Consider the following 23,035-nt stretch of genomic DNA (forward strand, 5'->3'; position numbering starts at 1 on the left):
ATGGCCATGGTCAATACGTACGGCCTCTCCCAGCCTTTTAGCTCACCTATCTGTTCCTGTCCGCATCCCACTGTGGGCCTGGCCCAGGGCTGGAGGATCCATACACTTTAATTGCTCCCCCCAGCCCTGACCTCTGCTCTGATCACAGTCTGATATACAGCATCTCTATTAAGCTGGGAAGTAGGTAAATATTCTCCTAATGACCCTTACTCCTAACGACAGAAATGGGGGCGGGGGTGGGGGGGAAATCAATCCCCCTTTTTTTTTTCCTTTTGTCCTTCGCTGACTCTATTAGTTTTCTCTTTTTATCTGATGTGGACTCAGAAAATGTAGGGGGCCACGGGAAGGGGAGTTGGAGTGTGTGTGTTCGCGCGGGGGAGATTTCCAGATGGAAGGATGGCAGTGTCGCTTCGAGAAGACTTGATATCTTCACTGGCCTGACTGTCATTCGACGCCAAAAATCCGAGACGACACAACAAATTGGAGACAACTTCCATTTAAGATGGAGGGTAATAATAAGTCGATCTTCCGATCGTTCAAAAGATAACACTGAAATGGAGAAAGAGACAGAGGGCAGGGTCTTCCCCTGGACTGAGAAAAACCTGGACTTCCCGTGACCGGAACACAGGCAGTGAAATTCTTATGAAAGGGTGTGTCTGTGTTTGTGTGTGTGCACTGTAAGTGCTTATGTATGTATGTATGTGTGTGAGTGAGGGTAAGGAGGGCTGGGAGGGGTGGAGTGGTGATGGTAGTGGTGGACTGGCTTGTCGATCGATGCAGTGATTGGCAGTTAATGGCTTTTCCTGTTCTGCCTTGGTAACCCCTGGCTGATGGCTGTTGGCTCTGATCAGAGATGGCAGATGGTGTTTGATTTTCGTATATAAACCCCTGACTTAGCGGAGATGGCTTCATCATGTTTAATGATTTAAAAGTTAAGTTGAATACTGGGAAAACTCTGATGTTGACTGTGACTCTGCTTGAAAGGCACTAAGCTGCCCAACAGATGTAAGGGCAGAAATCCACAGTGAATGGACTACAGGTAGTAAACTGTAAAAAGCAAGTAAACCTCTGTAACGTTAATGGATTATTACCAAATGTACATTCACTCGTCGCACTCTGCAATTTACTCGTGTTGTAAAGACATGTGTCTACTGAAACACCATTGCCTCTGTTGCTAATGGTGCAACGGAACACTACCTCACCAGACACACAGAATGACCAAGCCAAAGAATGCCAGTGATCAAAAGGTGACTTGCTATTTGCTACACTCTCACCAAATGGTTCCACCCTGTCCTATCAGACAGTCCACCATGACAGAGCAAACTGAAAATGAGCCCAGCATTGTGGAGGGAATGGCTGAAAATGGGGGAAAATTGAATGATAAGCCCCACTTAGAGACAACGAGACAAGGTGTGTTAAAGCCCACTCTGCAGCAGGAAATCAGAGTACCAGTGGCGAACCATGAGTACTACAGCTGGGCCTTCACCTCGGCCATCACCGGCGAGAGAAAAAATCATCGCGGAAAAAAGCAACAAAAGGATTAATTGAAAGGGTTAAACAAGTCCAATCCTTTGATTAACGATGACAAGGATGTAAACAAATAGACCATAACGTCAATAACATTCTCCGCAAATCCAACCACACACTTCTTATACGTTTGATATATTGATTGATTGATTTACTGATTACATATTGAATTAAAGGCAATTTGCGCTGGGACAACCTCCGCAATGAATACAAATTCCTGAATGTCAACTTAGCCAGTAATCTTAATCCCTTGAAATAATAATCAAGGTGATTTATAACACAGGCCTACTTTACACGAAAACTAAGTTCCTTCGTCGGTCATTCTTTGAGAAGTGGGCGATGGCGGCGTCATAAATTTTGTCCTTTGATTTGAGCTCCAAAAGAAGTCCTTTCTCTATGGACACGAGTGCCAAAGCTGCCAGGCGATCGTGTCCAATACTGTTCCTGGCGTGCGTCTTGATGCGCTTCAGAGCCGAGAAAGAGCGCTCCACGGAGGAGATGGACATGGGGATGGTCAGCACCAGGCAGGTGAGGTGATACAGCTGCTGGATTCCCTCAATCAGCTCTTAAAGAGTCACTCTCGGGAGTCTTCGCTGGCATATGTCATCCAGGAGCTTTGTGCGTTTGGCTGACTTTGAGAAAGGGCTGCGAGGCCACTAAGGTGGGAGAAAATGTTTTTGCAGTCTTTGATTTTTAGCAGCACTTTGAGACATGACGAGGTTCACAGAGTGCGCATAAGAGTGAACGAGCTTGTGGTACTTTTTGCTTTATTTTAACTCGGACCCCATTCAGTCCAGAAGCCATGACTGCAGCGCCATCCTAACACTGGGCAATTACCTTATTGGTGTAGGCACAGTCCGCCAGAAACTCCAAAACTTGACCAGCTATGGCTGCTGCACGCTTATCACCACTGACATCACCAAACTGGGAAAAGCGCTCCTTCACACCACTGTCAGTGGTGTAGCGCAGGACATATGACATCTGAGCGGTGTTACTTACATCAGTTGTCTCGTCTACCATAAGAGACAAAAGGCGTGTTCCTCACTTCCTCCCTCATTGCTTCGGTCTCTCTGTCTCTCAACCGCTGTCACCACTCTGCAGAGATTCAGACTTCATGAAGGCCTAAGATCGTTTGTTTTTTTCCCGCCCACTTGAAATCAAAGCGTGATTGGTCGATTTGCCCGTCACTCCTCACACCAAAACACATAGCTTGGCCTTCCCCGGGATTTGTAAAGTCTTAACCAATGAATGAGCCAGCTAACTGGGCTTTAATAGAGAAGCACGATTCTGATTGGATAACATGTTTTCAGGACATGAACTTGACAGTCAGCTTAACTTTAGAACATAGATGAGAGAACATTTATTAAATGTATTGTTTTAAATTAAATGAGAAAAAAATATATATTATTGAATACTTTACTATTAGTATTATTAGCATTACATATATTATTATGTATTATTTGTTTAGGCCTTCTCTGAAGGCGTAGAAGGCCCTGAAGGTTTCTCCACTGCAGAGTACAAACACCAGGTCCTGAGAACTATCCAATTTTTGGGAGGTTGTTTCATGTACCAAGGGATTTGCAATAATTTGGCTCCTCGCTCCAATAATCCTGGCTGTGCCTTTATTCTATTTGATATCCCATAAACTCCAGTCATTTTGACATTTCATCTTCTCAAAAGTTCAAAGGTGCCAATTGCAGTGCCGTGAAATGGAAGAACAGAGAGAAAGAAAAAAAAAAGTCTGATTTGTCTGAGAAGAGCGAAAAGACACTATATTTCTATTCATACAAAGGAAGTACATTTAATGTGGAGCAAAAGAGAGGGGTTCCTGTTCCCAGCGCCACAGGAACAAAGGCGATTCCAGCGCGGAGCAGGAGGCCTGTAACAGGAGCCTGACGGAAAGAAGGAGAATATTATCTGGCAGTATGGAGGAGATCATCTCCAACCTCGGTGCACTCTTCACACAGCCATAACTCATCTGTGAAATGATGTTTGGGAAGAGCGCTTCGGAGACACGGAGAGGTGCACCACAAAGAGAAGAGAACAAAAGCAAGGCCTGTGTGTGTGCGTGCACACACAGTGTGTGAGTGTGTGTGTATAAAAAAGGGCCCTATAGGGACCTACTTCTGCAGAATTAATATACACAGTCTCTCCCGTGCAACATCAACAAATATTTAATAAAGCCTGCACTGTATAATTCATTAGTAATACGCTCACACTCTCTTTTCACTGCTTAAATTAATATATTCATAATTTGAATAATAATTTGCATCCCAGATCCTACGATCTTCTGTGGCGAAAGCCTAATGGCTCCCAGGGATCTCTCCTCCACAGTAGCTTCGCCATTCCTTCTGTTTCAAATTACTGCAACATGACTATTCCAACCTAACAAGTATAAATTAAGGAAATTCCAACGTAGTGACACAGACAGGCCATCTGAAAGAAGGATCCGAGTTTGAATCATTCAGCGGGCCCTAATTTTAGGCCTGGTGTTGATTGAATGCGGTGACGTTCTGTGAGAGAGGTTTGTGGGCCCGGAGAGAAGGGAGATGAGGGATGGCTGCGATCTGGAAGAAAGCCTGGCCGCTCAAGAGCCATGGAGAAGACTTCCTCTCCTGTCTGCGTCTCTGATGGGGGAGAGAGAGAGAGAGAGAGAGAGTCCTCCAACGGGACAGCACTCCTCCATAAATCACCCAGAGATTGAAAATAGCTTTATAAAGAACAACTGTGTGAGACCGTTGATTCTTCGAACAAAAGTCCACCTCTCCAGCTCCCTGGCTTTCACCAGCTGTGACTAGTAAAAAAAAAAAAAGAAGAAGAAAAAACACCCACCTCAGAGAGTCTGACCCCTAAGTTTGCCACATAAACGGCAGAGGGGTGAGGTGTGGGTGAGAGCTGATGGTGGGAGGGGGAGGGGCCTAGAAGTGTCATTTCTACACAGCGGTGTGCTACTCTATTCCGGGTATCAGCCTGTTACAGGAGAATGTGAAGGCTGTAAACTGGCAGTGCCCTTGAGAAGTTACACAGCGTCCTCAGCTCCGACTCTCTCTCTCTCTCTCTCTCTCTCTCTCCCCCCCCTTTTCTCTCTCTCTCTCTCTCTCTCTCTCTCTCTCTCTCTCTCTCTCTCTCTGTATCCTTGTAGTTAAGAGCTTTTAATAGAATGAAGGAGGAAGGTGAGACATTTGAGAAAATTTGCTGGATTCTAAATGAATTCTTTTTTTCTCTTTTCTTCTTTTTCTGAGAAACTTTCTTTGATTGCCTAAGAGTGCCATGACCCTCCAGTACTTCCCTACCTACACCTCCATATCATAAATCAACCCCAGGTCATTTCCATACTGCAATTCAAACACATTTCATCCTCTCTCTTTTCCCTCATATCCCTCCTTTACACAAGAATGAGGGGCTTGATGAGAAAACAAGGTGTGAAATGATTTTTTCCAGAGAGCCCCAATAAAAACCATATGACACCCTGAGCTGCACCGCTTAATTACAAAGGGATGAAATCTTTTTCGTCTACATCTGGAGAAAACATTGCCCCATAACAGTGATAGATTTACAGCTCCCAGTCCCAAGCCTGGACTCCGGCGCTCAGCAATTAGGCCAAACATGAGCCATTCCAATGGACGTCCATCGCTATGGGGTTACACAGGGGCTGGCTGGTCAATCACCACTGCGGACATGAGGCCGGAAGGATCCCCGAGCTAGGAGTTCCTTTCACCCCAGCCATGAAGCACAGACAATGGGGATGGAAGTGAGAGAAATAGGCTAATAGATATGGATGTCAAATTTTACACTTGGGACTGGGAATAAGCATAAATGTTGCATTTAGGAAATAAAATGATCTGGTGTGAAATAGTCTAGGCCTTGTTGAGTATTGCAGAAAGACACGCATACCTACTGCATTACATTACTGCCTGACAATTTAACCCATCAAATATCCATTTAAACTCACAAGTGGGACGTTACAAAGTAATGGGAGTTCAAAATCAAACATCTTGGTCCACATTTCCATTGCAGCCCAAAATTTATTTGTCCCAGGACTCTCCTATGCTGCCAAACCCAAATAGAAACGGAGGTCCCTCTGTGCTCATCCTGGTGCTTGAAACGAACCCCTTCCTCTCCCCCCTGCGCCCCCTGTGTCTGCTCCACAGACGTATTGAACAGATACCAGAGTCCAGAGCACAGTTTTGTGGCCCTGACCACTCACAGGCTGTTAATCTGGCAGCTAAGCCACTGATGTATTGATGGCAGTGAGCCGGTAAGCCAGCCTGCCTCGCTCTCCATCCTCCCAGCTTAGGATCCTCATAGACCCAGAGGAACTCCATCAAAGCACCGTTTACCTGCCCGTCATCAGGCCTGACTCTGACCACGACCATGTCGCAGGCAGGCAGACAAACAGGCACACAGGCAGGCAGGCAGGCAGGCAGGCAGGCAGGCAGGCCCAGGTGGAGCCAGTCCCGCTGGCTTCTCATTTCACTGCACTTTGACTACCAAATGCATGCAAAGTTAACACCGAATCATAAAGCCTGCTGATTACATGTGCACCTTATCACACAGCTTTTTTTTCGCAGCTGAGACAAAGGGAGGCAATTTCCCACATTATCTCCAGGATGAGGGCTATTGAGGGAGGAGGGAGACAGGGCTATGACTGATATGTCAGTAATATCATCTTACAAGATAGAGGCTGACAGTGCCTGGGTAAAACCACTGATCAGAAGATAGGGAGAGACCCTCTGGTCAGGTCGCTACCAGGAAGTAGATTTTCGAATATGTAATTGCACTCTCAATTGTTCCTCCCTGAACAAGTGGAAGAAAGCAGCTCTCTCTGTTTAACAGCTCGTCAGAACTGTGGGACTGCAGGGGAGGAGTGGCCTTAGGAGAGTTGTGTTTGTTTGTTCTGTCTTCAAGGCAAGATTCTGTGTTTATCCTTTATAATGGGTTTTATAAAAGCTAGATCGACTGTTGATTGAGTGAAATTAACCAGCGCATAAATAGCAACCCCCCCGACCCGAAATGTACAGCTAGGGGCGATCAAGGAGGTAGACTGGGAGGAGAGAGAGAGAGGAAGAGAGGGAGGGGTTGAGGTGCAGAAAGAGGATTTGGCTTGGGAGAATGTTTAGTTTTCCAGGCTGGTTGGATTAGAAGATATTTAACCTTAAGCAGAGGCCCATACAGGACCACCCGGCAGTCTCCTCTCTGTGTTGGTTTGTTTTGCGGGTGACGGGTATTTGCCTTGTTTATTAATGTTGAGGAGACAAAGAATGGAGAGGAACGGCGGGGAGTGGAGAGGGGGAGAGACTGGGAAAAAAGAGAAAACAAATGAGAGGCAAGCAGGGGGAGATGGAAAGCGGGACATGGATGATGGATGCGGGCGTGTGATAGGGACGTCAGACCGACTGACACCCCCCCCCCCCCCCCCCTTTTTCATTTGTGGAAGGGGGGCGGGGGGGGACGGTGCGTGTGAGATTAGGCCTGTTTATCTAGACCTGGACCAAACAAACCTGACTCGAGCCCCTACTCCCCATCTAACATGTTCTTCTCTTTCTGCACGCCGCCCTCCCTTCCCCTCGTCTCCTCCGCTCCTCTCCTCTCGCGCCCCTCCCCTTCTACTCTCTCCCCTCGCCCCCCTCCTCGCCTCATCCCCTACAGCCACCAATCCGCCTTTTTCTGCTGATCAGGCAACAGATAATAGGATCAACGGCTTCCTTGCACGCCGACAGGAGCGTGCTCGGTTGCTCTTGTCCGGCTGCCCGAAAAAGAAATACTACAGTCAAAACAAACAAACCATTTAACACAATAACCAAGGAACTTCAACTCCCAGCTGACCCCAAAACACAACCCTCGCCCCACGACACCCCTCCTCTGGCCCTCCCTCTGTGGTCTGGACCCTATCTCCAGGGCAGACAAAGAGGGAGTCTATGCGGCGCTGCCCTGCTCAAGGCCCTGCTCCCCGTCTCCCGCTATCTCCCTTCGACTGGCATTCTTGATAAACACAGGGTGAAGAAAGGGGCTCCAGAGAGCTGGGCCTACCCTGCCGGGGCGCCTCTCTCCCTGGCTGCGTGGGCCTCTCGAGACACCCATGGAGGGGCGCACATCCCAGTCACCAGCAGCAACAGCTGGGCCATGGGTCAGCGCCTGGCCGCCCCCTCGCCTTCTCTCTCTCTCCCCCTCTCGCCTCCTCTCTCTCTCCCCCTCTCGCCTCCTCTCTCTCTCCCCCTCTCGCCTCCTCTCTCTCTCCCCCTCTCGCCTCCTCTCTCTCTCCCCCTTCTCGCCTCCTCTCTCTCTCCCCCTCTCGCCTCCTCTCTCTCTCCCCCTCTCGCCTCCTCTCTCTCTCCCCCTCTCGCCTCCTCTCTCTCTCCCCCTTCTCGCCTCCTCTCTCTCTCCCCCTCTCGCCTCCTCTCTCTCTCCCCCTCTTGCCTTCACTCTGTCCGAGCTGGAGGAGTTGTGAAATTCTTGCACTCTGCCAAAGACTAAACACTGGACCCTCCCCTTCAGCACACCACACCTCTCTCTCTCCTACCCTCTTGCCTCCTACCCTCTCTCTCTCTCTCTCTCTCTCTCTCTCTCTCTCTCTCTGTCGCTTTGCATGACTGACCGACAGCCCCACGAACCAATCCTGGCTGAGCCTCTGGGCTGCCCCTCCCTCTGCGCAGTCCCAGCTCTCCTCTGGAGGTACAGGAGTCTGTTTAGGGTCTGCAGTCAGAGTTCAGGCCCCCGCAGGCACACCACAGACGGGGCAAGGAGGTGGGAGGTGGAGGGGGGTTCTGGTTCATGGCTCTTTTGACGGAGAGAGTGTGAGAGGGCCCCACACTGAATGTAAACACTTCCTTGGGGTGACGCTAAGCCTGCTACCGCCCACTCGTACGCACCTATGCCATGTTACATGATCTGCATGAATGCAATCTCATGAGTCGTGTGCCGCTATACACTGGTCTTTCTTAAAAGGTGACCCCGGTAAAGGGGGTCTAGCTAGTGCGTGGGCGCATGCGTGTACGTGTTTATGGTTGGTACGTGAGTGTGTGTGTGTGTGTGTGTGTGCGCTCTAGGTGTGTGTTTGTTGGGGTGTGTGGACAGAGAATGGACTGTCTCCCAGGATGTGCTGTGAACGCTTTATTAGAGCAGTACTACCAGTAAATCAGAGCTCAGCTCTTCCTGGAACCGCTGCAACCTTTCCCACTGAGCACTATTACTGAGCAATCACAGGCCAGCCATGATAATTAGCAGAGTATCTCTGTCTAAACGAGTCTCTCTCTCTCTCTCTCTCTTTCTCTTTTCCCCGTCCCTTTCCCTGGCTATCTCTCCATCCTTTTCCTCTCCCCCTCCCCCTCACCTCTAACGGCTTTCTGGTAAGGGGGATGGGGGGTAGTGTCTGTCTGTCTGTCTGTCTGTCTGTCTGTCTGTCTGTCTGTCTGTCTGTCTGTGTCTGCCTGTCTGTCTGCCTGTCCATCACTCTGTCCTGATGCTGGTCTGATGGCTCGTCAGGGGTAAGTCTACGACTGATCCCCAGTGACTATAACTCCACGTCGCTCTCTCCATATGTATTTGATAATGATAATAACAAATCTTTGTGGAGCCAGAGCAACCTCCGCTTGCGGTCTGAATTACTTTGAATTGATCCAGATAATTATGATCATTAGCGGGGAGGTCACCCCCAGCCAGTGCTAGTCAGTCTGGGAGAGTGCTGAGTCGGATTGCCAGTGAAACACCTTAATGCATCTCTATGTAGCATCTAATCCCTTCATTTACAATACACACGCTGTGCTTCCATTCCGCTTTTTTTCCCGATAATTTGCTATAAGTCTGGAGCGTAGATGTTTTCTTTCCTCGCCTGCTCAGTGATCTAGTTGCACTGGAGGGTAGATGTTTGGTGCTGCTTAGTCAGTGGGCCGGGCCTGGGCCTGGGCCTGGGCCTGGGCCTGGGCCTGGGCCTGGGCCTGGGCCTGGGCCTGGGCCTGGGTCTGGGCCTGGGCCTGGGCCTGGGCCTGGGTCTGCCCTCACCTGCTCACCCAACCCCACCTCACCCAACCTCACCCAACCTCACCTACCAGGCCTGGGCCCAGCCCACTGACTAGGCAGCACCAAACATCTATCCTCCAGTGCAACTAGATCTTGGGCCTAGATGATGGGCCTGGCCTAAGCTGCTCTCAACACAGTGTTAGTACAGCTACGACAGCAGAACATGGGACCTGGAGCCTTGTTCTTATAGTGAGGGAGGCCGTTTCTGTGTGCGTCTCTGTTCGTAAACGAGAGTGTTTAAAACGGTTACGTTTGTGTGAGTGTGTGTGTGTGTGTGAGAGTGTAATAGAGCGAGACCAGGACAGAGGGAGGGGGTGTCAGGGTTTCTTGGGTAGAGATTCCCCATGTGATAGTGACGGCACTTTCTTCCTCTCTCTCAGTGGCCAAGCTGCATCTGGAGTGGATTTTGTGCGAGCAGACACCGAGGAACATGATTACATTCGGCTAACTGCGCTCTAAACTGATTATGCATGTGCCAAGCTAATGGACTACATTTGCAAGAGGAAAAATAACATCCAATCAATCTCAATTACCGTAGATCGCACCGGCCCCCGAGACAAGGAAGGTAGCCAGCTAGCCCCCCATGCTCCACCCATTCCCCCACCCGCCAATTCCTGACTGGAATCGGAGGCCAGAGCCTGACTCTGCCCTTGGCTCCACCCATCCTGCCTGTCTGGCCAGGGTCAGCTCGAGCGGAGGCTTGGGAGCTGGCCCACGATCCCTCCTCTCACCTCCACCAACACGCACTAGCACTCCACAGGCAGACAGCCAGAAGGCTGGAGCCTGGAGCCCAGCCTGTGAGGCCTGCTGATGGGGTCTGGAGGGCCCAAGGGGAAGGCCTGCTGGCAGTGCGTGTACATGAATGTGGACGTGTGAGAAACTGTTAGCTGTAACAAGGGTAGGAGCCTTTTTTCCAAGCCCGGTCACTGGGGAGAGCGGGCGAGGTGAAACTTCTAGAAGACTCTGGAGTCAATCAGGGATGACCTGCATTTTGGAGTGTGGCCCATCTGCTTGTGCTTCCGAGCGAGCGTCATGACGTCACCAGAGCCACTACCGAGGCCTCGGACAGAGGGGAAGGTGAAAGTTCACTCCAGAGCGCAGGGGTGTGTCCGCAGCCCCAGGTCTGGGAGGGTGAATCTGAAGCGGGCGCACGGGAGACAGGAAGAGGCTGTATCACCCCCGCTGCGCGGTGGTCCGTGCGGTCGGGACAACTTGCTGGAGCTTTTGGAACATTCCAATACGTGGGGAGGTGGGGGGGGGGGGTATTTTTAGAAAGCCCTAATATGGGCCGCATACCACAGACTCTCAAATTATCCCATCCAGCTTAGCCCTCAGTTTAAACCTTGCTTTTTAATTCCAGTAATTACAGGCTCCAATTTATACGGAACCGTGCACACAAAGGGCCTGTTTAATGCAAACCAGTTTGATTTGGTTGAAGTGTCCCATGGATCTCCCACATCTTACGGCCTGTTTATGCTGACTTGATGATTTATTTTTCTCCCCAAAAAAGGTTAAAAATGCTGCCATACGCATCAGATTTCTTCAGGGAGGAATACATAAATGTTATTTTTTTAAACTTTTTTTGACATCCTCACATATTGTGCAGGGCTTGGTGCTTCTGGGCTTGGAAGGATAGCTGGGAGGTTCTGGCTGTCAGGGGCTCAACCAGGACAGTAAATCAAGTTCAACACCCAGGCAGTGGTCCTGTGGAGGAGCACACGACTGTGGAGACCGGGTGTAGCAAGGCCTCGCAGCCATGTACATGTCATCCACCGGGCACACTGGTCCGATGTGAAAAGTGGTTATCGTTCTTGTCAAGTTGTGAACATTTTTGTTTTGGGGTTGGCTAGCCCATGAGTGCTGGGGGTGGAAGGGAGAGTGTGTGTGTGTGGGGGGGGGGGGACAGCAAGTATCAGGTCAGCAAGGCTCTAGGGTAAGAGAGAACAGGTCACTTCAGGACTACTGCCTCTTTGTCCCCCCCCCCCCCTCCTTCTCTCTCTCTGCCTCTCTCTCTCTTTCTCTCTCTGTGAAGATCAATTCGCTTTAAGGAAGCACGCAGCCATTTTAAGGAGCTTAAGTCGTGACAAATAATCATGCTAGGATGTGTTGTACATGTTTAATCCCCTGCAGCCTGAGTAGCATTATGACACATGCCAACTCTCTCCTCTAAAGTTGAGCGGGAAAAAGAACGAGACATCTGTCTGTTCCTCTCTCCCCTCCTTGGCACGGGGTGCGGTGGAAAGGAGACAGACACTGGAATATAAACTATCCCTTCTGCTATTCAGACAAAACAAGTCTTTTCCACCCGAGATGTAAAGAGTATTCAGGATGCCACAGTCTGCCTGTTTGGCTCTGGTGGAAGACAGAGCTGTTGGCACTGTGAACACGCTCTGGGACTCTGAGGTCCATGGTCCAGGACAACCCCAGCCCAGCCCAGGGAAGTCGAACCCAGCCGTTGGCCTTCCCAGGGCCCCTCTCTGCCTCCACATGCTGGGGGCCGACCTGTCCCACAGATTGTGTTACATATCTTAATCAGTGTGGTATTTGTAAATATCCTGGTTGCGTGTCTGGGCACGTGCAGTGCAGAGGAGGCAAGAGTGAACCCTGCTCCCCTCCCCTCCTCCAGACCCAGGCCCGGCCCCAGCTCCTAGCCTTGCCCTGACCGAGCCTCACTGCAGCCTCCCTCCGGCCCTCTTAAACAGCCAGCCTGGGAGCAGGGAGTCACACCTTTACCCTAAATGGTGTGTTGAAAAATGATTTCTCTCCTGTTCTGTGGGTTTCCCCAGTACAAAGGCCCTGCAGACAGGAAACGTGCAGTAAAAACATCAGCAGACCTGAACAGCCATTCATGAAGCTGGGGTGCTTTCAGAGAGAGAGAGAGAGAGAGAGAGAGAGAGAGAGAGAGAGAGAGAGAGAGAGAGAGAGAGAGAGAGAGAAAGAGAGAGATAGAGAGAGAGAGAGAGAGAGAGAGAGAGAGAGAGAGAGAGCGAGAGAGAGAGAGAGAGAGAGAGAGAGACAGACAGAGAGAGAGAGAGAGAGAGAGAGAGAAGAGAGAGAGAGAGAGAAAGAGAGAGATAGAGAGAGAGAGAGAGAGAGAGAGACCCAATAATGTCTGCTCATTTTTCATTTTGCTTTTTACTGTAATCTACACTTTACCTGCAGAAACTTTTGCAGAAAAAAGACAGAGGGGGGGGGGGGGGGGGGGGGGGATTAAGAATTATGCTCTGAGAAAACCCACAAAAAATCCTGTTTATTTTTGCCTATTTACTTCCCAAGAGCCCAACACTTGAGGGTAGAGTGGAGTCTTTGTGTAAACAAATGCACTGTCTACTGGCGTGGAAGCAAAGCACAGCACGCTACACACTGCCGTGGTGAAATACGTGTCCGCACGTGAGGGTGTGTACACAGTATGGCTTTACAGGAGTATGTGTTGGTTTACGTGTGTATATCGGTGTGCGTAGCTTTCTGTGCAGCTATGCCAGTTTGGGTTAAACACAGAGTGGCCCTTGCCGCAGACACACAGGACAGGGCCCTAAGTGGAATCAGGCCTGGTAGATTTATGGCCATTTGTTCGGAGAGTGTTCATCCATTGGCTATTATGGAATGATTAGAGGAGAAGGTGAAGCTCCAAGTCCGGAGAAAATCAATACGGCTGTCGAGAACGATTCAGCCTCTCCCGCTGCGAGGAGTATTAGCACCAAACCTCTGTCTCCTCACACTTCTTCATCCCCAGCCCAGTGACTCGCCCTCCTTCACCCAGCAACACGCGCCATGTCCTGGACACCCCCCACCCCCCACCACACCACACACCCCCTCCCTCCCTCACTCCCCGCCCCGCCTCTCTTTCTCCTCTCCCTCTCCTCTCCAAGGTGGCTGTGGAAGGTAGGGTTAGACTCCAGGGCCATCACTCATGGCTGGGGAGAGAGGCTGCAGTAGCAGCAGCAGACTGGGCCGGATCCGGCGGGCCAGCTGGCGTGAGTCCTGGACTGTGGGGGAACGTCTGGCAGGGGAGGGAAGGGGTGGGGGAGGAGGAGAAGAACAGGAGAGGGTGGTGGGGGGGAGGAGGAGAGGTACAGGAGAGGGTGGTGGGGGGGGGAGGAGAAGAACAGGAGAGGGTGGTAGAGGGGGAGGAGGAGAGGTACAGGAGAGGGTGGTGGGTGGCGGAGGACTCACCTTGTACAGCTTGAGGCTGGCCTCGTGGCGCGAGTTGACCGTGTGCATCCTCAGCTTCTCCAGGCTGTTGGTGTAGTAGTCGCACGCGTTGCACTTCAGGTGGACGGGGTTGCCGATGGCGACGCACTTGAGGCGCCACTCGTTGCCCTTGCCGCCCTCCTTGATGTGGGCCACCAGCTGGTACTTCTGCACGTGCTTGTCCGTCTTGCAGTGCAGCTGGAAGTTGGCCTTGAGCTGGGTGGTGTAGCGGCACAGCTTGCACTGGTGCGAGTCGCCCACCACGGCGCGCCACTCGTCCTCGGGCAGGCTGCGCTCGGCCCCCATGTGCATGCCGAGCACGTCCAGGTTGTCGGTGGTGAAGCGGTTGCACACGGCGCACTGGAACAGCTTGAGGGAGGGGTCGCTGGTCTGGGACAGGCTCTCCCCCAGGGTCATCAGCTCCTCGGACACCAGCTGACCCCCGCCCAGCCGGACATCCATGGGGATCTCCCCTCCGACTGCTCGGGATAGAGAGACACACACACGCAGAGGGAGAGAGAGGGGGAGAACGGTGTTTAGTTTGCTAGATGTGCATACGGTACAGTGCAGCATGAGAACGGTTGATTATTTGGAGGGAAAAAAAATCTGAATGTGGAGCCGAGCTTTTTAGGGATTAGTCCTATCTCCTCATCTCTGTGCTGTGGACATGTACTAGTCTGGACATCAGGAGTTATTTAGAGTTTCTGGGAGGGGTGGAGGTTTGAGGAGGGGGGGGTGGGGGGGGGTTTGGGGGTTTCCAGAGGGGCTCCAGTCTGAGCCTCCCTCAGCATGGAAAGTGTCCTGGGAAACGTGAAAGGTGTACGGTTCAACTTTCAACAAAGAGTCGTGTTTGTCTCTGCAGTCAAAGTGGATTTGCTCTCCGTTTCCAATACCCCTCGGAGGATAATGTGCATGTGTGTATTTATGTACCTAATTTTATTAAATCAAGATTATCCTTTCTTTGAGCTGGGAAGGAAAGAAAGCCTGGACTTTCTCGCAGGGAGCAGAAAGTCGCACCGCCAGAGTATGGATTTACACGTAACGCTGTTTGGACTGGTGCACTTTCACGGCCCTGCACTAAATCAACTCCAGAGGCCGAGAACTGCGCAGAAAAAGAAAGTTATTCTATCATTACAAGAGAACTAAAGAGTTCCCAAGCACACATTACTGTAAATCAAATCCAGTACCCTTGTCCACGGAATTTTTTTATAAAAAAAATTAACTTCTCTGTTTGGATTCTTCTGCCTGTTTAGTTCCAGATTGCAACTAAATCGATAGACACCAAGTAGATTAATCCTGCTTGGGTCTGAACAATGAAGAAAGTACCAAGTACAAAATAAAATACACACGCATATTCTACAACAGAACCTACATCTGCAGTTGTATGGACTGGAGGTATACAAAAAAAATTAAGGAAGAAAACAAATAAGATAAAAAACAAAATGGTGTAAAAATGAGGTAAGAGTGGCTGGGGACTTTTTGCCTCTGCTTACTGATCTTTAATCTATCACTGCCCAGACCGAGAGCACTGGCTGACCCTGCCAGGCTTTACACTAAATTAATTCCAGCAGCTCTTTTTTTATTTATTGCTGCAGTATGCAGCCCGCTCTCAGAGTTTTCTCCATTACCTGAGTTTTTATAGCCAGAAGAGGGAGACCTTTGAGAAGCCCTCTGAAATCACTCACAGACCCACCCCTCGAACCCCAGCCCCAGCACTTTATCTCTCCACCCCCACCCTCATTTCACTTTCTCCGTCTCTCTCTTTCTCTGCCCCCTACTACTACAGTCCCATCTTTCTCTCCCCTCCTCCTCTCCTGTTCCCCTGAATCTCTCTTGCTGCAGGGGCGGACGGCTAAGGATGCACCTGATGACCTAACCTCATGGCTGCCCTTGTGTGTGTGTGTGTGTGTGTGTGTGTAAGCAGAGCCGGCCTGCAGGGCTGACATGTGTTTCAGGTGTAAGCAGGCTCTGTTAAATATAACCTACAATATTTTGACTGAGTTTTTGTCAGCCCGTATCAATGTTTAGACAATGTGGGAGGAAGCCACACTGGAAATGTTTTAACTTTGAAATAACATTACGGGTCGATGTAAACAGACGATATTGTGAAATCGTGGAAACTCACTTCTATGATATGAAGGCAGTTCCAGTTTGAGTGTAACTCCTATGCCTTAGTCTCCGGGGCCTGGTGCAGCAGATTAGTGGACCACTGGATTTGCGACGTTTTCAGAGAGCTCTACCTGGCTGCTGCAGTAGTGAGCCGTGTGCATTGAACGAGCCTAGCACACAATAGCAGAGGCCTAAAGGAACTCTGCCTCTCCCCTTCTCTCCCCCTCTCTTCCCCCCCCCCTTTTCTCTGTGTCAAAGCTCAGTCCTGGGGATAGGGATTACCAAGAGGGTGAGATCATGTGAGGTCAGACTTTGTCATCGCAGAACTACACCGCATAGAGGCAGAAGAGCGAGCGAGAGACAGGAGAGAAGAGAGGGAGGAAAGAGAGGGGGAAGGAGGAGAGATGACAGGAGCGAGGGAGTCGGTGGGAGCAGAGAAGAAAAGGAGAGGGTTAAGAGAAGAGAACAGAGTGGAGGGAGAGGAGGTGTAAAAAGTACGTCTGAGGAGCTACTATCTGTCCTTGAACTGCCAAGTCAGCCTCCCCAGAGATGTCACGTGTGTGTGTATGTGTGTGTGTGTGCGTGTGTGTGTGTGTGTGTGTAGGTGTGTGTGTGTGTGGACGTGTTCTAGAGCGTATCCCTGTGTGTACGATCCAGCAGTTTGGATGGATGCACGGTGTGTGAAAGTGTGCCTGTGAGTGTGGATGACACCACTGTGGTCCTAGGCCCCAGACAACTGCCTCATCATGGCCTCCCTCTAACATGCTTATTAAACGTTCCCTCACAGGAAAATGAACCAGATGGCAGGAGCGAAAAAAAAAAAAAGAATTAGTCACAGCAATCAATTCTCCGACTCGTCTTTGAACTGGCGACAGTTCGAGACAAGTCGGTACAAACTGTGGGGTTGTAACTGGCACGCCAAACACTCAGCTATGCTGCTGAATTACCCACACTAGGCCTCCTCTTCTCCTCCCTTCTCTGACCAAGATCTAATTTATAGCTGCAATTACAAAGTTGGGGGAGAAAAAAAAGAGAAAACTGGTGGTTGAGTTCAGTGGCAGCGAGGGAATAACGCTGTGAAAACTCTGATGTTTAGAAGGAGCCTGCAGGACAGACGAGGCAGGAAGGAGTGCGGAGCGCCGTCGCCCTACCTCACACCAGCTCTGTGAGGAAAATAAGGTATCACGGGGGGGAATTTCCCAGCCCAAATGACCCAGATCGTGTGACATAGACTGAGTGTGTAAACTAAACTAAGCCTTGTTAGGAAAGCTGTGTGCGTGTGTGTGTCAATGTGTATATGTGTCTGTCGATGTGTGTGTGTGTGTGTTTTGGGGTGATTCAGTATCCGAGTAAAAATATCTCGGCATCACAATTTGTTGTGGCGAAAAAAAGAAAAAGAAAACTCCCTCAGCTCTCTCGTCATATTGCAGGGAGGACGTTGCTTGTGGAGCCACTTGTAACAGGGTCAGCCTCCACTGTCTCTAAGTACAGCTGCCTGGTACAGTCTTTTCAGCCAAGCTGGAGTGGGACGTGGTTATCTCACAGAGGCCATAGTCTTAAGAGCGTCTTTTATCTTTCTCTTTTTCTTTTTGTTTTTTCTTTCCTGGGTGGATATCGATTCAGCTGCAGTACTCCGTAGACAAAACACTGTGCCATGGTTCGGCTGGCTTCCGGCATGGGCTGTCGTGTGGACAACACAGCCTTTATCAGCCCGGCCACTACGCCGCTCTCAACTTAAACATGGGCCTTCTTCCCCTCCTCCCTCCCTCCTTCCTCCCCCCCCCCCTCTCTCCCTCTCTTCCTCAATGGCACTCTGCTTGGTACAAGGAAGAACTATGTCAAGTTCAGTAGGGCAGGCATACCTTAAGGCAACACAACGAAAGAAAAGGAGAGAGCGCCGCCAAAATGAAAGATAGGAGTGTGTATATTTGAGAGGGAGACGGCTGGGGCTTGTGTGGCTCCGGTTAACTCTTCGTTTGCTGCTGACTCACGGAAGACCCTCTTGTCTGCTGTTTCTCAAGAGGCCTGGCGTTTTTCTACCGCCGAAAAGCCATAAATGGTTGGATGTGGACAAAAAAAAAAGTCCTGCACTTTCCATACATGCACAGATTCACTCGACAGGATAAACACGTCCAGTAAACGAACGCATGAAAAGATCCAGTGTCTGAGCGGGTTCAAACAGGAGGCCTTTCTTTTTGTCCTTTTTTCTTTTTTTTCTGTTTCAAATCAAAGCGGATTCTTTCATTTACTCACAACTGACTGGGTGTTTAATCTTAAAAAATAAACAGCTGGCAGCAAGCACAGGGATCCCACCCTTGTGAACTCACTCTGAACTGCCGACTGTTTTCTCTGTGGGGACTTGAGTGTGCCCTGAAAATCGTGTGTGTGTGGGTGTGTGTGTGTGTGTGTGTGTGGGGAGCGAGAAAGACTGAGGCGGCTCACCTAGAGCGGGGGCCAGAGCGGCCATGTTGGGGTCCATGTGGAAGCCTCCCAGCAGGAACTGGGCCTCGGCCCCAGCCGGGTCCATCTTAAGGCCCGGGGGCAGGCTCATGTTCTGGGTCAGGTAGTACTGGTAGAGTTCGGCCTCAGACGGGGAGGGCATGGCCCCCAGGCCCAGCCGGCCGTGCTGCATCTGGCTGACGTTTTGCTGCAGCAGCATCATGTTGTGCATGTGCTTCTCGCTGGTCATGTGGATGCGCAGGTTCCTGGCCACGTTGGTCTCGTAGTCGCACACCTCGCAGCGCCACGTGGGCTTGCTCTTGGGCTTGGTGGGCGACGGCGCGCCGCACGGGCCCGCCATGTGCGACGAGGCCTGCGTGGTGTGGTGGTGGTGGTGGGGCGGGTGGTGGGCCGAGGCCTGGGTCACCGACGGCACGGCCACCACGCCCCCGGGCGCGTGGCCGAACACCGGCTCGCCGGAGGGGATGGTGCCGCCGTTCTGCAGGGTCTGCATGTTGTTCAGGTGCTTGTCCGACTGCATGTGGATGCTCAGGTTGCCCTTGGTGGTGGTCGAGTAGTTACACACCTGGGGGGGGGAGAGAACAAGCTCGAGCGTCACGTCATCGCATACGCACGTGTATGTTTGACTCCCATTTGTTGCCCACGCAAACAACCTTTTTGTATTTGACTCGGGGTGCACGCTAGGCAGGGAGTCCCCCCTCCTCTCCACTCCGCACCCAGTGACAGTACTTACCTCGCAGCGGAAGGGCTTGTACCCGCAGGTGTAGCTCTCTCCCCTGGCCAGGCGAGGGTGGCTCTGCCCGCTACTGCAGTACACGCAGGAACCCCCAGAATCCGGGTGCTTCTCCTTCATGTGCGCCTCCAGGGTCTGCTGGTACTTGTAGTGCCAGTTGCACTTGGGACACTTGAGCGTCTTGCACGAGTTCCGCGAGTGCATCATGGTCATGTGACCGCCCAGGGAGCGCGAGGAGCCCAGGACGGTGTCGCATTTGGGGCACTCCACCCCGCTCCCTCCGCTGGCCCCGGCCCCGTGGTTCTGGGAGCACTCGCCCATCCCCGCCATGTCGCAGGCCCCCCCGGCCAGGGGGTGGGAGAGGGGCGAGGGGAGGAGGTGGTGGTGGTGGTGGTGCAGGTGGTGATGATGCAGGAGGGCTCCGCCGTCGTCCTCTCCCTCCGCCGGGCTATCATTTGGTTCTGGAGCTGTGGCACTATCTCGATTGGCACTTTCGTCGGCGGCGCCGGGGGCCCGAGGCGAGGAGGAGGGGCCCGCGCCGTCGTCCTCGCTCCCTCTGCCGGCGGCTGGCGCCGTGGCCGCGGGGACGCTGGGTCCCTGGCAGTTAAAGCTCAGAGGGAGCTCGGCGCTCTGGGCCCCGCCGTCGCCGGCCGAGGGGCCCTCCTCCCGAGCGGAGGAAGTACAGGTGGAGGCCGGGGCTTTGCTGTTGAGCGCGGGGCCGGCTGCGGAGGCGCAGGCCGAAGGCTGGAGAGCGCTACTAGGCATTAATAAAGGAGATTTGGAAATGCTTTGGTTTGAGACAGCCGCTTCCCCCACCTCTCCGCCGCCGCCGCCGCTACTGTTGCCGCCACAGGCCACTGTCGAGCCGTCCTCCTCCTCCTCTTCCTCCTCTAACAACAGTTCCTCCTCCTCCTCCGAGCCCACCTCCTGGCTCCCCAGGCGCACCTTGCCCGCGGCCCCCTCTCTGTCCTCCCCCCTACTTGTCCCCTCTTTCCCGGCAGGCCCCTCTGTTCTCCCTCCCTGCTTGGGCAGGGCGCTGGAGTCTTTGGCAGGGCCTGGGGTCGAGGTAAGAGTGAGGGCTTTGGGACCGCCCGGCCCCCCCAGAGAGAGGAGGGAGCCCAGCGGGGCAGACTGATGCTTGAGGGCGGGCTCAGAGTCCGCGGTCAGGAGGGCGTCTCCCCCTCCGGAGCTGCAGCCCGCCTCCAGGTGGAGCCCGCTGAACGTGCCGTAGAAGCTCTGTCCAGAGTTCATGGGTGGCAGGCTGGGCGGAGCAGGGGAGCTCTTGTTTTTTGGTTCCAGGAAGCTGATGAGGGGCTCTTTGTCCTTCCCGATGCCCTGGATGATGGCCGACGCCTGCTTGTCCCCCAGCAGCCTCCGCTCGTCCTCACACAGGGTCATGCGGTGGTCGTGGACGGCGTGGGTGGCGAAGGAGCGCGCGTAGCCGAAGGACAGCTTGCAGAGGAAACACATGAGGATGGGCTTGCCCTTACCGTAGAGGGCCAGCCCGTCGAATTTGGAGAAATCCACGTTGTTGGGAACATCTTTGGATACGCAGGACTTCTTGGCAGACCCGTCGCTGTTCAGGTAATCCTTGTTGCTTTTGTGCCGCACATCGAAGACGCGGTAGGTGTGCAGGACAGGGCTGAGGCCTGCCAGGGCTGAGGTATTGGGGAAACCTTGGTCTGACGAGCCAAACCACTTCCCGAAGGAGGAGGCTATGTGGAACGTGTTGATGATCTGGGGGTAGACGGAGGAGGACGCCCCGCAGGGCTCCCCTGGCTTCCCCCCGCTGGGGAGAGAGTTTGTGGGGAGCAGGCCGGACGCCGCGCCCCCTCCGCTTTGGATCAGCTGGCTGAGGCTCTCCACAATGTAGGCGGAGCCGTCCGGCTGGTAGACTATCTCTCCGGCCAGGTTCTCCACGTCGCTGCTCTCCTCCTCCTCCTCCTCCTCCTCCCCTTCCTCGCTGCCGCTCTCCGCCGCGCCCCTCCTCCTGGCGGGCTGCTGGCGCAGGAGGGTGGGCATTCCTCCTCCTCCTCCTCCCCCTGGAGCTATGGGCACTCCGGGGAAGGGCTGAAGACTCGGGAAACAACTGTCGATCTCCATCTCGTCCAAGTCCTCCAATTCGTCTTCCTCCTCGCCGCAACTTCCTCCCTCCTGCTCCTCGCCGAGCTCCAGGCGTCTGGGGTGCAGCTGGCCGGCGGCGGGGCTGTCGCTGTGGGCCAGTGGTGGGCTCCGGGTGGGCTGCTGCTGCTGCTGCTGTGGCTCTCTCACCCCCTCGCGGGGCGTGCTGGGGCTCTGGGTCTGACAGGGGTAGGGTGCAGAAAGAGACAGGGGGTCCAGGGAAGGGGGCTGGCTGCTGGGAGGGACCTGTGAGTTAGAGTGATCGTTCCAGGGCTGCGGAGGGTGTTGCTGCTGCTGCTGCTGCTGTTGCTGGGAGGTGGCGGAGGAGCCGAGCCCATCATCTGTCCCAGAAAGCACGGGAGACTCACAGCTGTCCATGCTGATGCCTACATGAGGCGCTCATCGCATCCAGGCCTGCAGACAGACAGAGAGAGAGAGAGAGAGAAAGCGGGGTTAGAAACATGCTCGCACAGCCCAGAGAGGTGGCGTAAGAGAAAAAAACAAACACTCGCATCCCATGTTGTGCACACGTACGCATACACACACAAATACAGGGGCGAACGAGCACACAGCCCACTCCCAGTCTACTTTCAATAACATTCTCTATGCCTTTGTTCCCATCCTAAGTGGCGGTATTCTCTTGCACTAATGCTCCCGCTATGAAGCAGAGATTAAAAGCACCTTCCTGAAAGGAGAGTCTATGTATAGAACTTTCCGAACACGTCTAATGTATGGAACGCCGGGTGAGAGAGGGAAGTGTGAGATCTAATTGGGAAAATGACAGAGTGCTCATTATGCTAGATTAGGTACTTAAACACAATACCTGAGATGAGCACTAATAAGCCATCCGTGATTCATCTTCCTGCCATATCATGAAGTTACCATCTTTTATCTTCACCTTCCAAACAACACCCCTAATCTTACATTCTCCGAATCCTACATCCGTTTTTAATTAACTTCTAGTCAGGAAAACTGAGAAACAGGCCGATGTAATGGATAAAATAGACTCGTGGTGAGATAATTAGACAGAGAGAAGCCACCTCTCAACACATGAACCATTTACATAACTGGGAGGAGAAGTGAGGTGAAGCCAGACTCCCATTTCCCAGAAAAGAAAACGCAAAAACCCTGCACACCCAGAAAAAAAACTAAACAAATACAAACACTCAAATCGAGACGTATCACCCGTCAGTCTCCAGTTAGGCGCATAAACAAAGCCATTCACCACGCAGGTAATACCCAACGCTCCCTCGCACGAGCCAAGCGGCAAAAACAGCAGCACATTCTGCCAGCCCAAAATCACACCAGCTGGCCTGGCCCTGTTATGCAGCTGTGTTTAGATGGGGCTCCCAGAAACCTCCACGGTCAGTCTGCTCTCAAACGCTCCCGCCATCCTCCTCCTCTCAAATCATGATTTGGAGTTGAGCATCTGGGAGCTGGTCGTGCCCCTCTCACCAGCCAGGTCTGGGCCGGGCCGCGGTCTACAGCGCCGAGGAGATCAACTGATAGCGCCAGATACTGCTGAGCTAATCATTTTATTAAAGGGATGCAGGCAGCATTGATTAAGGGGGCGACCAGGCTGAAGCCAATAACTCTGGCCTGGCCTTTAACCTACCGCTGCTGAATATTACATGAGGAAAGTTTCCCGGCACCAAGCTCCCCCTTCCCTGCCTGATTAGCACACTCGCTGCCTGCACTTGATTTATTTACGTATTTACTTAGGGATGCAAATTTGAGCCGTGATGCAGACAGCGAATCTTTACCCCCACCCCCAGTGCATATGAATGGGTGAGGGCCGGGCTGGAGAGGGGAGATTGATAATGCTTGCCTGCCTGCCTCTTCATGAATGTCTGATGAAACTGTCACCCCCCCCCCCCC

At 52.4% G+C, this 23,035-nt stretch overlaps 1 protein-coding gene across 1 annotated transcript in view; it reads right to left on the reverse strand.

Moving 5' to 3' along the window:
* zfhx3b (zinc finger homeobox 3b) overlaps positions 1-21,557 on the reverse strand; it is a 102,773-nt gene extending 81,216 nt beyond the window's left edge. The window contains exons 1-3 of the mRNA XM_084682115.1: positions 19,037-21,557; positions 18,286-18,868; positions 13,717-14,213 (exon numbers count right to left, since the gene is read on the reverse strand). Coding sequence (XP_084538241.1) covers positions 13,717-14,213; positions 18,286-18,868; positions 19,037-21,535 — 3,579 coding nt within the window. The 5' untranslated portion in view covers positions 21,536-21,557. The remainder of the gene's footprint in view (positions 1-13,716; positions 14,214-18,285; positions 18,869-19,036) is intronic.
* Positions 21,558-23,035: the final 1,478 nt, after the last annotated feature.

This window comes from Hypomesus nipponensis, chromosome 19, assembly GCF_054491055.1.
Source record: "Hypomesus nipponensis isolate SF chromosome 19, ASM5449105v1, whole genome shotgun sequence".
Lineage (NCBI taxonomy): Eukaryota > Metazoa > Chordata > Actinopteri > Osmeriformes > Osmeridae > Hypomesus > Hypomesus nipponensis.